Here is an 18174-nt window from a genome sequence, read left to right as displayed (position 1 = left end):
TAATCAAAACACACAAATTGTGAACACACTTGTAGGCTGTGTGGGTAAAAATATCTGCGCCTGTCAGTTTACATTTCTGCATTACAAGTAAACAGTGGCTTGTAAACTGCAGCTTTATGAAGTCATCCCACAGAGTCCAGTCCCGCTCACTCTGACCCATTACCATAATGGACCAGTCTGCACGCTAAGCTGTAATTCACCCTCTCCACTGTTCAACAGCAGCGTACGAAGAGAAGTCAGTGCAGACTGTGGTCACCCTCAGCTGCTTAGTTATGTCAGGCTTTCCCAACTGGAGTAATCAGATGCCAACATCCTCCTCCTTATACTCATCAACCCACGCAGTTTGGTGTGGTTTCCTTTTTTCACTTTCAAGTTGTTTCTTTTAGTAAAAAGTGCTGGAGAAGAAGAAAGTAGAGGGCTGATATTTGTCACACTCAGATAGAATATAAAAGAGTTTTCTCTCAGTTGCAAATTCCTTTCATTACCACGAAATTTAGTCCAAACGTCGACAGTGCCTCGAGGCTGAGTCTCAATGACTGATCGCCAAATCAGTCTCGACTAATCACGACAGTCTTGGTGAGTTTTACTTTGTTTATGTCGAGGAATGATGTGTGTTTAACGATGAGTTAGCAAGGCAGTTAAGCTTGTTTTAATTTGGTGAAGAGAGAAACTTGAGTCCAGAAGGATTATAGTTGTATTTTTCTGTTTTATAAGGAAAAACAGATGAAAGGATACTTCATTTCCTTATGTTTTATGAATCCATTTCCTTTATTTATTGGACTAAAGAAGCTTGGGGGTATAAGGAAAATACAGAGCCTCTTTCATTAGTTGTTTCACTAGTGTCAGGTGAACTAAACAAACTGGGTTTCATGGAAGAACAGATCATTAGCGTGGTGAGCGGGAATTATAATGTAACGCCCAACCCTAGTGCCACCATCAGGCTTAAATTAAATTCTTCCATACTTTGATTTGGTTTATACTATATACCTGCAAATGCAAAAGTCCTATAATATGCAAAAATAAGTAAACATAGGATCGAAAAGCAAGCATAAGGTTACCTATATGAAAAATAAAGACATTCGCCGTTAGCTCCAAACCTTCCTGTGAACTTATATACTCTTAAAGTTTGTTCGCACCACATTGCAGACAGCTGCAGATTGTACAAAGGTGCATTTCACACATACGTTTACTGACGTGTGTAAAGAGTTGGTCTCACAACATTAAGAAGAAGAGCTGCTGTTTTGATGCATTCGAATGAACATGAAGGAAAAAGTGAAAAAAGATAAACGAGCGGCAATTTTTCTTCTCTAGCGCGACCTAGCAGGATCTTAACCAGCTGATCAGAAGAATCATTTTTGTAACAGCAGTTTGAAATGCACTGACTTACAACCTATTCGGTCATTTAACTCTATTACATACATAATTGACTGTTATTATAATGAATTGATGATTGCATAATATGGAGAATATCTCATTTTTCACATGCACAAGTTCAGTCAGGCCGAAGAAATGAAAACAATAGTGAAGTGATGAAGTACAGTCGACCTGATAAGGCTTGCACAATAGCTTTTTTGTTTTTTTCTCTGTTATTTTTTCATTATTAGTGGGATGTGCTCGCACGCCCACTATGGACACCTCTATAGCAAAGCTATAGGTGTCCATAGTGGGCTGTGCGAAGCACAGCCCACTACTGTTATTCCCCGCGCCTCTTTTTTATTATTCTTCCTCCCTGTTTTTCGGCACCTAACTCACCCCGCAGCTTTGAGCGCACACAAACAAAAAATATACCAAAAAATGCGCCTCGATCGGGGGATGGGTGCTATTATTTTTATCTTCCAAAAGTTAATTTTTCGCGTCGTAAGACGCGAAAAACTAAGGAAAATTTCCCATAAGGAATGAATGGGAGGAGGAAAAAAAAACCTCGCAAATCTTCCACCTCCTTCAAACATCTCCCGCTCTGCCCCACATTCACCTAGAAACTCCATTCGAACTTTAAAACGTAGCCACGGGTCTTGTCTATGTAAGTTGTATTTGAAGTTTTTTCGCACGATGTTTCGTTTTTGACCTATGACCCTTGGTGAGCGGTGAGCGATTTTGGAAGAAATCTGGAGTTTATAATGGGTGTGTATTGCGGAATGTTCGTGCAGAGCCTGCTGACAGAGTGTGGGGAGACTCAGAAAAACTCTCACAACTTTTGTCTTTCTCTGATGACTACAGCCACAAATTTCACAGTAGGACAGTAATTTTTTCACCAAAATGTAGCCACACTTGTCTTCTTTCTCAGAATGTGTCAACTTTTTCTGTGGGATTTACGGTTTTTCATTTATCTGCCTCTGACCGACAAGAGTAGCTGTCAACTGCTCCATTTACTCCAATGTTAATCAGGAGGAGGATTTTCCAGGATTTTTCCAAACTGCACCTGTTTTTAACTCGCTCTTATTACCACATTTTAGAAGCTAGGACCACAAAAAATTATGGCTGTGTTCTTTAAGGCCTTTCTGGCTTGATGGTGAAGAAATTTTGCTGATATCATGTTTGGTTTTGAAGATATAGCAGTAGTTTGAAGTCCTGCTTCTGAGCCAAAAGTCACTCTCAGATCAGCTCTGTCACAGACCGCAGCTGTGGTCACAGGCCGTTGCTAGGGCTTCCCGACAACCACTGCCATAGCAACCGAGATCAACTGGGCCAGCAGAGACACACAATTCATATTCACTCTGTCTAACTTTCGGCGCTTAACTCGTGCCGCACCGTTGAGCCCATACAAACAAAAAATATATCAACACGTGTGGCTCGATCGGACGAGGTGTGCTATTACTTATTTTCTCCAGAATATTAATTTTTCGCGTCGTGAGACGCGAAAAACTTTTCCATAAGCAATGAATGGGACGAGGTCAAAAACCTCGCAAATCTGCCAGGAGATGTTTGAAGGAGGTGGAAGATTTGCGAGGTTTTTTTTTCCTCCTCCCAGTCATTCTTATGGGAAATTTTTTTCAGTTTTTCGCGTCGTAAGACGCGAAAAATCTGCCTCTAACCGACAAGAGTAGCTCTCAACTGCTCCATTCACTCCAATGTAAATCACACACACACGCAGGCAGGCAGGCAACGGACAGAGACAGACACACACAGACAGACAGACAGACAGAAAGACAGACAGCTAGGCAGGCAGGCAGGCAGGCAGGCAGACAGACAGACAGACAGACAGGCAGGCAGACAGGCAGGCAGGCAGGCAGGCAGGCAGGCAGGCAGGCAGACGACACAAACACACACAGAGACAGACACACACAGACATGCAGCGCAGCACAGCCCACTCTCGCGATTTCCCAACGGGAAATTGTCTAGTATTTCTCTGTTATTGCCATATCAGGACATACACAGAGTCTGAATATTAAAAGCAGAAGGTTTGAAAGACTTCAGTTCAACAGGTGTGTGTGTTAGAAGACCCTCTCTCCACACACACACACACACACACACACACACACACACACACACACACACACACACACATAAGGAGTAAATCTGCTTGTCAGATGCCTTCAGACTCGCTCCTCTCTCACATGTTGGTTACATAACAGTGCGAGCGCTCATATCAGTGGGAGCAGGACAAGGCGGGGTGAGAACCACGGAGAAGTCAGAGGTGGTTTAGGGTCACAGACGGCTCAGGGGTTTTTCCCACAGCGAGGACCGTCCACTCTCCTCTGCTGTGGTCCTGAGGGATCCCTGGCATGTCAGAAGCCCCCCTCTACCCCCGAGGGGGTGGGAACGGGAATAAACGTACACCCTAACCCTGGATACACAACAGCCCCTCCATCGTCAGCACCGTGTTTACATTTCTGGGACACGGCTGTGTGAACGCTGCAGATGAAGGAGCACGGAGCATGAGAGAGGAACAGCTGTGTGTGTGTGTGTGTGTGTGTGTGTGTGTGTTATTGAGACTGATGGAGTGGTAGGGCTGAGCCACAAGTGAATATTATTGTTTAGCAACTTCACATTTACAGTTTTGTTATGCATATGACCACATTGTGTGATTGATTTTACAAAATTCAGCTGTCGATGATACCAAAGAATTTGTAATTTAAAAAAAAAAGTTTGTTTTATGATTTGATTATGTTACATAACATTTTGTATACATTTATCATGTTATATCAACATCAGAAAACTATCCTTAGTATGGTCTTTGATTTTCACTTACTGCCCAGCCTCAGGACATGGTGTTTCTCTCCTCTGGGAGGAGAATGTGTGGTTGTAAATACCTGAAAATGTCATCAATCATACATTTTTTTTTGCTTGAGAGAGAAGAGGGTGTGAATGCTTTATTTAAACTCGACGAACCAATGAGGTTGCCCGTATTTACAATGATTTTGAGTTTTGGTTTTTACTGATTTTCATGTGTGTTTTGTCCTGTTTTTCAGCGTGAAGCAGGGAGGTTGGTGATCATGGTTTTAAATTGTCCATAGGCTGGTACACTATTGATCATTCCAAGAGTTTGGGGCACTAATTACACTAAAAGCTTTTTCAGGTGACAGCAATCGGCCCATTTGTCCTCTAATTTTCGAGCATCACGTTTTCAGAATTGGCTCTGTGTTGGTTTCAGCTCCAGTGGAGCAGGATTGCCTTTTTAGGCAGCCAACAAGTGTGGAAAACATTTGTTAAGACTCTTGCCAAACAGCTGTGCTTTTACTTTGAAGGCAAACAAATACATCCACAGTTTTCACCCACTTCCTAAACTCAAATGACTCTGTCACAGAGGGAATGGGCCTCGTTTAGATTATTAGACCTTTCAGCTGCTCAGAGGGACAAAATAGCTGTTGCTGTTTTCAGTGGCTGAGATTTAAAATGATTTCATGAATTGTACTGTAAAAGACAAAACCTTCAGGTAAACCATCATTATGTCATGAAGTCTCTAGGTCTGCAGTTTGTGTCTTTTACCACTAGAAGGCACTGTTGGACATGTGAGTAAGGAGCCCCTACAGGTGTCCTGAGTCACAGCTGTCTGTGTTGCCCACTATGTTGGGAGTATTCACTGTGGCATGACTGTACACTGTTGAAACTGTGATGTGATTTTTTCTCTGCAGATTAGGCCCCTTTAATAATAATCTAGTGTAACACGGCTTGAAAATGCACATATATCTTCTGATCTTTTCATTTCATTACTGGTGAGGAATGCTGCATCATTTTTCTCATCAAAGTAAAATGAAAAGTTTCTGCATCATTCCAGCAGCTTAGCTGAAACATAAGCACATAAAGACTGAGGCACATCTAAGACCGGCTAAGCTCCCAGTGTGGGCCGTTCTCCAACATGCAGTGTAAACACAGGAGTAGAGCTGGTGCGTAGCCACGTCGCTGCCAATCCAGAGGATGTGTGTTTTTTTAGGGTTTAAGAAGGCAATTGTTCTTAAAATGTACAAGGCTGTCCGGGGAGAAGGAGGGGGAGGGGGGGGGGGGGAGGAAAGGGTGAGTGGCATTCGGCACACACCCTCGCTCTGACTCACACACACACATATAGACTCAAGGATAAACACTGAGAACAACAGTAGAGTTCCCATGTGTGGTTAGTCACTTCACACTGAGCCAAACTCGACATCACACGCACAGAGTCAGGAACATATACAGTGTAACTATGAATGATGAATTCAGTGTCTAGAGACTCAAAGACATTAATGTTTTGTTACGCTTTATATTGAGGTTGTTGTAATAAGGGTTAGTTAATAGGTGATTAGGCCCTCATAAGATGCTCATTAAGATTAATAAGTGTTAATAAGACTTATAGTATGTGTGTTCACAATAATAACATCAAACACATTTATGTTTTCGATTATAAGGCGGTCAAACTTGTGTGAGAATGTTAATAAAAGCCTTAGTTTTAATGTTGCTTTATTACGATTAATTCATACTTTATCATGCCATATGGCCTATGCCGTTGTAGCATTTATACATGTCTGCTAGCTTGTCTGCATTGCTGGCGGTGGTGATACAGCGGTACCCCGGTAAACACACAGGCCTCATTGGCTTGCAGCCGTGTCTCTGGGCTCAGAAGAGTGGACACATGAAGGGCTGCCCCTCCACAAACACCAAGCTAGGACACAGGTCTTGGTTTCGACAAGGTAGCGTTTGCCACTGGGCACCCTTCAGAAATCCGGCCTGTCTGCTCTCCCTAACCCAGAGACACTCTGGCAGCAAAAAGCTCTGGAAGAGGATTGTAAACCCCAAGAAAAGCAACAGCCGTCCGGTCAGGAGGGACTGCAACAGCCGGAGAGGTTGGTGTGTTTACTGGGGAAACTATAGGTCACAAGCACCATTGCTGCGACTGTACAGTTACATTTCTGGGGAAGGTCACGTCAGGCTACAGCGTAGGGAATGTATCTGTGCACAGGTGTAGATACAACACAAAAGCATAAATCAAGCTCTGGCGACAACAATGCCTTATTAATGTTAAGAAATTATTTATTATACGCTTATTATCAGTTAACAGTCGTTTTCAAAGCTACGACCGCTAAGAAAATTATGCCTTATTAAGGTTAATAAATTCTGTATAATGCCCATATTACAGGGTAACTATGCTTTTTAAAGCTACCAGATCTAAAGCCAGAACGATGCCTTGTTAAGGGTGATAAATCCTTTTTTATGACAAATATCTATCTCTTCAGTCAGTTTTCGCCTGCTGAGCTCACTGCCTGAACACAAACACTGAATCACTCCAACACTCACAATCAATGCTGCTGTTTCCTCTCTCAGAGTAACACTCAGTCGTCTCACACCCACACTCACACACCCAGAACACCGATTTTAACCGCTCTGCTGTCCACGCTGAGCTGAGCTGGCTGGGCCGAGCCAAACGGGCTGCGTCTCGCGCTCTAAAGATGCACGGCTGTATATTTAGCCCCGGGTCATTTCCCTCGAGGCTCTGCTTTGGGCTACGTTTATCCTCACCACTCAAGGGGGAAACTCCCAGCGATGCTAGCTACCTCTGCTTTCCTAAAGGAGTGGGGCTGTAATTTGGTAAATTGGTCAAAGGAGCCACTGTGCTCATGTGAAAGAAAAGCACATGGTACAGTGTTGGCAGAGATAAAGAGCTGCGGGTGAAAGTCACACTGATATGCTGTACTTATAGCAGGCAGACACGTGGCTGTGTCCGTGCTGTCTCATCTGTCGTGTGTTTTCACGTGACGGTTTTTATGAGGACACTCGAACATGAGTAACAAAACAGAAGCACTTTAACTCGGATAATCAGTGCTTGTTAGTGGATAATCTGGGAGTTGTATCCTGGAGGGGAAATTCCAGTTTATTACTTCTTTTATTATATAATGAAGGAATAACAACATCCAGTAACAGCTAAATGGATCTGTGGGTCTGGGAACTCTGGTTACTTCATTGAGTCAGATGGTGCAAAAACATGAGTGATGAGTTGTAAACAAACTTCCATGTTAGCAGGGAAGGAGCAAAACTGACCTACTGCACTTGCCGTAGTTGTGCACATATGGTTGTCTCTCTGGTTTGAGGGATGATTAGCGCTCACTCTTAGCTTTACCTCCACATAAAGTTGCTTGGATCAGTTTTTCCAACTCCCACCCCACATGGACCAGAACTACGGATCATTTGCAATCAGTCTCACAAAGCTAAACAATAATTGGTTCTTGAATTTTGGCACCACCTATCTGTGTTGTGTCTTTCCACAATAACAGGAAACTGATTTTGATGTAATTTAGAGACATTACAGATTCAATAACCATGCTCCTGTTGCCGCTAAACCAGCTAACTAGCCAGCAAAACTGAGCAAAACAAAGAGTTAATTTGTTATATCCAGACATTGCACTTAGAAGCTATTTTTTATCTTGGTTGTGGTGCCCTTGAGCAACCTCCCGGACCACATCGAAGACATCAGCATCAAAACAATCTGCGATAAAGATGTGGAGCATGTTTGTAACCTGTCTAATATCCTGACTTATCATGTTTATTTCATTAAACAGCTGTCTCCATCTCGCAAAATCTCACCACTTACTTTGGTGACTTCAAAGTCACATAAACGACACAAATAATCACAAAAACCATGGCAATAAGAACCAGGATCAGTTCGGATCAGTTAAACATTAACAGACAAGGCCAGTATCAATTAATTTTGGCAGAACGCAGCTGTGAGCACCTGTTAAAGTTCTGAGCAACAAAGCAGGAAATACTGAGTTTATTTTTCTTTTAACCAAAGATTTGTCTGACTCTTTGTCCGTCTATTATTACATCTGTTACTATTTTGCTCCCCACGTTGGCGCTGAACGGCCTGTATTTAGCTCCTCTTAGTGAGAACAAAATGCAACATGATGCTCAGCTGACTTGGCTCAAGGTGAAGGCGTCGCTCTGAGCTAGAGATGTGCTAAGAGTCAGAAAATCTATCTGCATACGAGGGGAGGAAGTAACAGCACATGATAACAAAAATGGAGATGATGAATTATCAAGTGATCTGATTCATTTGAAAAGTTGTGGTGTGATGAAAAACAGAGTTATGTTTTATTATTTTCCACATCTTTAATTCAGCTTTTGCAACACACGACTTGTCATTTATCATCTAAGGAAAGTGGCCTTAAGGGTGGAAGTAACAAAGAAAAAATGGAAGTGATGTTTGGAAATGTAGGATATGTTTTATTTCACTTTACTTAGATACTCAAGTATGACTTTTGTGTCCTGGGTTGACTCACAACATTTCACAGTTTTACTCTATATGTTGACCAAGTGTGATGTCAGTGTGTCCGTGGGGGGGTTTTGACTCTTCTGTCAGCTTTGTAAATGCAGCGCTGTCTCATCTTTCTCACCAGAACATAAACGCACACACATCCAGCAGCCTGTTCATCCGTTTCCACCGTGAGCACAGCTCTGAGCCCTGAGGACTGACCTTGAATCTGACTGTGACACTGCAAATTCTGAGTTGGCGTAGAGGGTTTTTTAAAGTTTTAAACCATTTAATGGTTTGAGTCCATGAAATGTACAGTCTATAAAAGCCAAGGCTTTGAATTTTTAGCTCAGATAGAGATTTATTGTGCACGGCTTGCAAGAATTGTCGTGATGAAATAAAAAAGTCTTTGATACTTTTCCTCAGTGTTCCCCTTCAAATGTTTCCTTTGAAGAGAAACTGCAAATACTTCCTCTGTGGACTATTTTGCTGATACACAACTTCCCAGGCTTTTCTCATGCTCTCTGAATTAGTCCCAACGACAATACACACACACTGACACACACACGCACACTCCGACCATCTGGCTGCAATTGCACAAAGCGGAAACACACATGTTAGAATATCTCACTCTGTCTGCGTGTGTGTTTTTCTCAGAAGACACACAATAGGGTCTATTTGTGTGAAAATGCCTGCGGCGGCAAATTTTGGCCTCTGAGCAAATCCACAGTCTGCGTTTAGAGTCGAACATCAGTCTGGTGTGTCCTCGTCCTTCATTCCTGGCAGTAACTCTCTCTTCCACGTGTCTGGTGTACAACAACACACCTACACACACCTAACAACGAGACTTAGAGAGAGCTAATAGTTAGGATCTGACGTTAAGTTGAGTTTCTGGTCTGTCGCTGGTTGGAGTGAGGCTGGAGTGAGGTTTACTCTGGGCGTTTGGAGTCTGTATTCTGGGGCCCCGCTCAGACAGACTATAATTTACCCTTTGCATTTACTGTTTATATTCCACTGAAGCTTTTCGACAGACGCATCCCAGCTCTCTGTGTGGGACTGTCCACTGGTCACTGACATGGTAGAGGCTTCCACCACGAATAGTGTTTCTAAATGACAATTTCCAACATTTAACAGCAATAACCTTGGATGTTCTGAACATTAAAGGATCTGGTGAGAGGCTGCTTTTTTGTTATCTTCAACGAAACCTATGAAAAGACTTAAACCAACAATGTGTATCCAATGTGTGATATATCTTACTCCGCTGTATCATAGAGAGCTGTAGGGATGACGTATTTTCTTAGGCTTAACCGGAAGTTAGCATCTTTGATGTCCCCGACAACCTCTGTAGTCTCATTTAGCCACCTGTTAGCAACCACCGTTTTTAAGACACGTAAGAGCTTGTATGGATGGATTGTAAAGCCCATTGAGGCGATGTGATTATGATTTTGGGCTGTATAAATAAAATTGAATTGATTTGATTTGGATTTAAGAGCTTTATAATTAAACTGTGGGACATCTAATGATGTATTTTATGCCGTAGAACAAAGCGTGTAAATATCTTCAGCCTGAGGGAACCACACACCTTATTTCAGGCATTTAACCAAAATTCAATTTAAACAGATTTCCGGGTTTTAGGACTCATTACTACACCACTCTGTATGAATCCACTGCTGAAAATAGATCCTAGTGAATGCACCATTCTTCACCTGTTTGAGTGACATCTCTCAAAAAACTACTACTCTACTGGGCTGGGGCTCGGGTGGTAGAGCCGTCCTCCACTAATCAGAGGTTCGTGGTTTGATTCCCGGCCCCTGCAGTCTTTATGTAAGTGTCCTCGGGCAAGACATTGAACCCCATTTGCTCCCGGTGGCTCTTCCATCGGTGTGTGGATGGTTATCCCTCCTGACGAGCAGGTGGCTGCCTCTGCCACCGGTGCATAGAAGTGTATGTGAATGGATGAATGCTGACTTGAGTTTCAAAGTGCTTTGCGTCCTCGCTGAGACTAGAGCAGCAGCGTTCCCTCCCTGCTACATATAGATATGACTGATGTCTTCTATACCGCTTGCCTGAATATTTTAAGCTTCATTTAGTAACATCTGTGCATGTGTGGTAGTCTGCGGTGAGCCAAGCCCAAACAAGCTCATGACATCATCGATGTCTCTGATGTTTTCTTCTTCTTCTTCTGAACTTCTCTTTACCTTCATCTTTACCCCCCGAGCCTGCTCGTCCATCTGTCTTAGCTTTTCCTGGTTTCTGTCCCCACTGTCCCTCTCTTCCTCCCTCTTTTTTCTGTCCCCTTTCTTCTCTCCCTCCTCCTGTCTCTCTTGGCTGGATCCTGTCTCCCCCCTCTCTCTCTCTCTCTCTCTCTCTCTGGTCATAGCTGTATATGGCGCTGAAAAAGAGAGCTCCACGGATGGACTCTCCGGTCTTGGCTAATGGAAGTAGCCCTGTCTCTTTGTGTAAATATTTGCACAGAGGGATTATAGATGGTCCCACGCATTCAAGGTGGAGCCCCGCTCTGCTCCAGGCCACATTAGGGCAAAGAATGGCGCTGACTGAGCGTAGCTTCCACACAGCGTGAGAGGAGATGGTGTGAGGTGACACAACGCAACGTAACGTGGTGTTGAGTTTCTGCAGGTGTGAAGTGTTGCATGTATTGGTCTCACCTTCTCTTCCTCTCTGTGTTTTCTGTGCAGGCACCGAGCAGCGAGCTCCCTCTCAAACATGTAGACACCATGGTGAGTCTCTTTTCTCTCTTTTCACTTTAAACAGCAGGTTCATTCTTTATCTTCTTTGTTTAGATCATTGAATTAAAGGAGTTGATGAATCTGCTCTATGACAACTTAAAACAGCTGCAACTTTTATCAATAAAATGATTTAGAGAATCACTTTGGAGGCATACTTGATACATGAAAGAGTCCTGAAGTACGGGTGTCCACAGGAAGTCCTCTTTGTTTACTGTTGGCAGTTTGGACCGGTCTTATCCAGTATAAATCCAATTTACTGCCCAATTGGGAGTTCCCAAAGAAAAAAAATCCACATATCAAGGATCACATGAAACACAAAGTACCAGCTTTTTCTTCTCTGTGATGGCTGACTCAAAATGAAGTAAAGTACATAATAAGTACTAGTAATAAAACAAGTAATAAAACAAGACGATCTGGAATTTTTCTTGCAAACAGCTCATTCTGCTCCCATCAGACTCATTCCCCAGACTGGAGACACGGAGGGCATCACACCGTGTGATTAGCTGCTGATTCGTGAGCTGATAGATCTGTCAGTGCAGCGTAACGTGATGCAAAGTTTTCTGTCAGTGCCTCCCGCAGCGCACACATGCACACAGGAAGGTTAAAGGTGGAGGTCAGCGGCAGAGTGCCAAAGGTCCACAAGTGCAACAAAGTGAACAGGTTTTAGTTACTGTTGAACCAAAGTCAGACAGACACAACACTGACCAAAGTGTCAAAGGCAAAATGTGCCTTTTTACATGTGAACATTTTAGCATGTTAAGTGTTGTTTTTTGCACATATGAATGAAAACTCTTACATGAGGCATTTACATTTATATATTTGAATTATATGAATTTATGAAGGTTTTTTCTCACATGTAGACGATAATGTTCACACGTGGAAAGAAAACATGGCACATGACAACCCAAAGTACGTTTCTGCAAACCGCTGATATATTGAAACTTTATGTTTCTTTATGTTCAGTCCTTTCGTTGTACACCAGTAGTTTGGCCGGGTTACGTACGTAATTCAACTATATTAGTAAATTTAAATAACTTGAGCTTTTGTTTCACACTGGACATGAACAGCCATCTCCTGTGTGTGTTTTACCAAACCATCCATCTCAACCTCCTCCTGGATAATAGATGGTTTGACTCCATACATCACTCCTGCTTTGGGTTTTTTACCGTGGATATATTGGATCTCAGCCCAGACGCTGCAGGTTCTGACGGATAATGAGACACACTGGACTAATTCTGTGATATCACCCTTCGGTCTACATGTTTGTTTGAAGAAATACTGATGAAACTTTAATAAAAAGTCCATTGCTGCAGAGTAATAACTCTCTCCTCAGTGTGTGTACACTGTACACGTTTGCTTTGGACTCTGCGCTCGTCGTCTATGATGTAACTTCCTGCGAGTTGTATTTTGTCTGGGAAAGGAAGGATCGAGTAACCGATTTAGAGTTACCACCCAAAGCCAAGTACCCACTTTCTCCACAAGGACCAAAATAAACACAATTGCACCAGTGTGTGTGTATCTGTGTGTGTGTGTTTCTGCTTTTATTGGCATTTCCTCTGTTATTCTTCAGTTTTCTGCCACAGTGTAGTACAGAAGAGCTCCAGCTTCTCAGCCTCTGTTATGAAGCTGTGCAGGAGTCTCAGTCGGTCTCAGGTCGTAATTTAGTCTGCACCTTAACTAACGGGCAGAGCCTGAAACACACACTGATTATGAATGTGTTGGAGGGTAAATGCATGAGTTTGTGTCTGCCTGTGAGCGCAGCTGCTACTGTCTGGTCACGGGCATTCGCTGTGTGGTTACGCTGTGACGTCCGGGGAGATGTTTGGCCGCGCCTCGGAGCATCGGGAGGATTTTGTCTCATGACTACATGAGCCGCTCTCGCTTCACTGGATCTGTTTCTACGTCAGTGGGCTCGGTGTTCCTCCACCTCTTCACTTTGTTGACTCGTGTTTGTTTTACTTCTTGACGTAGACATTACAATTTTGGTGGTGTTCTTAAATCAGAAGGTAGTTTTGTAAAGGATCAAAGGGTACAGCGTTTCAAAAAAGTGCATATTTCTTGAATGAACTTCCTCGAGGATTTGCTCAGTCTTTGTGATTCTTCTACTTCTTGTATTTGTCCCAGAAAGGCATGAAAATGACAGGAAATAAATAAAGTGCCGACTACTCAATACTTCCATTATATTCTTAACACAAAGAACCTTGAAGTGCAGAAGAAACAACTGTCCTCATGTCAGAAGAAGACTTTTATAGGAGGTACAGTCAGCTGATGAATGCGTGAGTGTGTTTTTGTGTACAAACGTGCATCAGACCCCACATGTTCGCCTCACAGAGACAGAAAGAGGAGGGAAAAGTTGAATATGAGGGGAGATAACGTGATGGGAGGCTGAGTGGGAGGAGGGGGAGGGTGGCCACAGACTGAGAGAGGGAAGGGAAGAGGGAGAGAACAGAGAGCGGACAGAAGGACGAGACGAGCAGCGCTGTGGAGGAGTCCGGTCTGAGCTGGAGCATGAAGTGGCCCGCTGCAGGCAGCTGCCCAAAATAGAGCCCTTGGGTGTTTTCCTCTTTTTTTTTCTTCTTCTTCTTCTTTCGCCGTCGGAGAAAAAGGGAGAGGTTTCTCAGAGGAAAGTTCACTGCCGGACAGAAAGCAGTGAGAGGCTGAGGGAGCTCTCTCTGGAAAGATGGACCGAGGAGGGTCTTTGAGAAGGCGGCTCTCCTCTCTGAGGGGGGCCTGGCGATGGAGCACGGGCCACCTTTTCAGGAAGGTAGGACGCGACGGAGGCGATGGATGTAGCCGTAGCTTCAAACTTCTCTTGTGTTTTTTCTTTGTTTTGGATTCGCTTCTCTCGTCTCCTTCGCAGACTTTTACCAGCCCCCAACGGCTCTCCTCCCTCCCTCCCTCCCTCGGTCCCTTCCTCCTCCGCTCCCTTGCTCTTTCTCAGATGGTTAATTTGAATGGCCTGCTTGTAAAGTCAACCTCCACAGATGGTTTTCATCTGGAAACAGGCCCGCTGGACCCCCCACTCCAGTTCCCACCTCCTCCTCCTCCTCCTCCTCACCAGCTACTTCGCCTCCCCCCCGTTCTTCCCAACACAAGTTCTCAAAGGAGAGAAACAGGTCTTAGGTGTAGATCGTGTGATGTTCAGGAGCGAATGTCGTCTGATTTAAACACAATAACTTAGTTTTCTGTTGTTTATTGATCGTTAGAACACTTCAGTCTCCATTCATAGAGTCACTTCACTTTCTCAATGACAGAAACATCAATGTGACCGCAGAGAAAGTTCTCGTCTTATTACCGGCTTTGATTCTCCCCACATGGTTGCACTTCAACTTAAATATTGTGGCCCATAAAACGCTCTGCACTCCAATTGAGACTAATTTGAAGCAAAAACTATGAATTAACTGCCATCTCCGCTGCACAATATAAACACCATCTCCTCCAAGCTCTCTCCCAGTCTGTAATTTAAGATGTTTGTTTGCATGCTGCCTGAGCTGGTGGCACCACGTAATGCGCGTTGGCGGCGTTTCTTGGATATGTTTACCTTACTTGATGTTTTGATCATCTCAGAGTTTTTTTTTTTTACTTTCGTGCACAATATGTCTCACAGCTCCACTTATAGAAGCACTCTTTACCCTCTTCCCGCTCTGCGTCAGCCTCTGGACGCTCTCTATCAGGTCGTTTCTCCGCTCATTCATCTCTGTCCTCCTCCGGCGACTCTCAGCCCCTCACAACATACTGAAACGTTTAGGCCGAAGCTCAGGCAGAAAATGGGGGAATTTTTTTTGCTTTGTGTCGCCTCAGTCGGGCCGCAGACTCATGTGAAAACTTTGGATGTTAGATGGAGCAAAGGAATGGTGCCTGTAATTTGTTGAGATAAAGTGGATTTGCTGGGAAAGAAAAGAACACGAGGAAACTGTTTATATCTGTGTTTGTGCTCGTGTGTGTGCGAGCACCTCAAAGAGTTGCCAGGCAACGCAATTTCAACCAGTTTGTGAATCAATCAACAATCAAACTATAGGAATGCTTGGCCCCGTGGCTAACGCTGCATTCAGGTGCTCCTCGGGTGGTGCCATTTCCAGAGTTGGGAAGTCCTTCTTCCGACTCCGGTGTGTTCATGTGCATCGTGTCGAAAAGAAGTTGTTTTGCATTTTATCACTCAGAGCATCTAAACAACACGTTGACAGCAAGACTTGAGTTTCGGACCCACAAAATGTTTACATCGTCCGCCATGTTTCAGCACATTCCTACTTGACACAACACGAACACACCAAAGTTGGAAGAAGAACTTCTGAACTCGGGATCATCCAAGGAGCGCTTGGATACAGCATGAGATATCCTCTCTCAGTCCTCTCTGATGCCTTATTTGAACGAACCTCCCAACTGCTTGGGAGTACGCTCGGCAAAGAGAATCTCAAGGTCAGGAAATTACAGTTGGGACGCTGATGGAGCCCAAAGACTCAGTTGCAGAAGTGTGTTCATCTTTCTTGCTAGTTGGCTAGCACTAGCACAAGAGAAATGACCACATACAGGGCAAGAAGTTCTCAAACTTTCTCACATTTTCTTTACAACTATCTTGTGATTTTTACATATTACTCACAATGAGAACAGTGCAAAATAAAAGCAAAATGGTCACATATTGGTAAAAGCTGCTGAGATGTTTGTTTTCGGGCTGTGATAACAAACTAAAGGAGGCCCGCTCACATGTTAAACCACACACACACACATATACTGGATGTTGTTATATGTGTTCACACTGGCAGACAGTCAGGCGGTCCTGCAGGAGAGCCGAGCGGCCTGAAACTCATCCAGCGGTGCTCTGGACACCGGTGGTTAGCCAGCCAATCTGATCTAATGGATGATGATGGATAACAACCCCCCTCCTGTGTACATGTGACCCGCACACATCAGGGGAGTGAGCAAGTCCACATGACCTCTGACCCCCTCCCCGGGCTGGTTTGAGGGGGAGGCGAGGCGGCCGAGGCAGAGTGGAGCCAAACAGTCCATCAGCTTCAGACATGCTTCCTCTGCAAGGACGTCTCTGCTCTGCTGTGTGAGGGCACCATGTGACCCCCCCCTCACATGGTGTATATACCAAACACCATCTAAAGGTGCATGTAATGGTTCAGTAAAGACGACCTGAACTCACCGTCTGTCTTTGTGTATTGCAGGGCTCAACAAAATCTTCAAAGAGTGTGGAGTCACGGCGCAGACCATCCAGGTAAGAGCCCTTCTTCTTCTTCTTCTTCGTCTTCTTCTTCTTCTTCTTCTTCTTCTTCTTTGTCTTCTTCTTCTTCTTCTTCTTCTTCTTCGTCTTCTTCTTCTTCTTCTTCTTCTTCGTCTTCTTCTTCTTCTTCTTCTTCTTCTTCATCTTCTTCATCTTCTTCTTCATCTTCTTCTTCTTCTTCTTCTTCTTCCTCCTCTGCCTCTGCCTCTTCCTCTTCTCTTTTCTTCTTCTTCTCTTCCTTAAAAGGCTTTCTTGGACTCTATCAGTTGAATAATTTTAGGACAAACAGATAAAGAAGGAAGTGAGACAAAGACTCCTCCTTCCTCTGAAGCTCTTGAAATAAAAAAGAGCGTAGCTGTAATGTGATATTTGCTGATTCGACCAGGGGAATTAACGAAGCAGCATGCCCTGCCATTGAACCGGACCTCACACTGTTTTGTTGGACACAAAGATATTTGGTGTTCAGCCCCTCTCACCTCGGTCCTCGGGGAGTCACAGATGTTGTCAGTTGTGTAATTAATGTGTAAAACTCGACACCACAACACTTCTTCTGAGTGAGGCCTGACTGACAGTTTGATTCCCCTCTCAGCCAATCAAAGAGCCGATACAGGGTTATGAAAACAGTTCAGCATGTGATACGTGGGTACATGCAGAGTGTAATTTTACATCCATATGAAAAAAATCAAAAGCCTTTCTAAAAGTCATATGACTGTTGTCTCTCATGTCTGAACGAATGTATCCAATCAAATTAGTGGTCCAGACATGATCAGTTAGTACAGATACGTTTTTATCTGTTGATGTGCTGCAGGATGCTAAAAATATGATGTCATTAAAAATGTCTTTCAGAGGCATTCGTATGATAAGTGAGTTGATCATAGCGGTTTGCAAAGGTGCTTCACTGCATGTTACCAGCCCGATTCCAAAATAGTTGGGACACTGTGTAAAACGTAACCGTAACCAACACAAGGTAACACGATATTAAATGTTGAAACTGAGATCACTACATGTCCGATCTTTACATCTCATCTCCAAAATACATCGAGAAACTCAAATTTGAAAGGTCACATTAAGACACAGTCGAGTCTCGGTGAAGCAAATGTGCAAAAAGGACCTGAAATTTGAAGCTGCTTTTGACATGTTAATGGCTTCAAGTTGGTGCCTTGTTCTTTGGAATAAGTTATAATATTATTATTTTCTGGTCACTTTGGGGCTGCTGAACAAGCTGTAAACACTTTTAAACATTTTATCAGCCTGTGAAGTTTTTATGGCAAACATTTTAGGGAAAAAAAATACCTTTGTCGTATATTCACTTTCCTATTGGATCATTTCGTCCTCCAACGCTCCACTGACATTTACGCTAGAGTCAGCTAGTCGCTAACTTTCTCTCTATCCCTCGAGGTGCTGGACAGGAAGTGTACAGTTTGTTTATTGGAGCCTTTTCTGAGCTTGTTGCCGTTGGAAACACCAAAACATTGAGCTAAAACGGCCAAACATTTTTGAGAGTTGTACGGTTTTGTCGTTATGAGATCACTTTCACATTATACGTC

General features: G+C 43.6%; 1 protein-coding gene across 1 annotated transcript in view; it reads left to right on the top strand.

Annotated features, from left to right (window-relative positions):
* The window catches only part of tns1b (tensin 1b), a 158429-nt gene that overhangs the window by 89677 nt on the left and 50578 nt on the right, over positions 1 to 18174 (top strand). The window contains 2 exon segments of the mRNA XM_073473289.1: positions 11353 to 11394; positions 16572 to 16621. Coding sequence (XP_073329390.1) covers positions 11353 to 11394; positions 16572 to 16621 — 92 coding nt within the window.

Source organism: Pagrus major, chromosome 9, assembly GCF_040436345.1.
Source record: "Pagrus major chromosome 9, Pma_NU_1.0".
Classification (NCBI taxonomy): Eukaryota; Metazoa; Chordata; class Actinopteri; order Spariformes; family Sparidae; genus Pagrus; species Pagrus major.
Note: the sequence above shows the minus strand (reverse complement) of the source record. Positions and strands in the feature narration are given on the sequence as shown.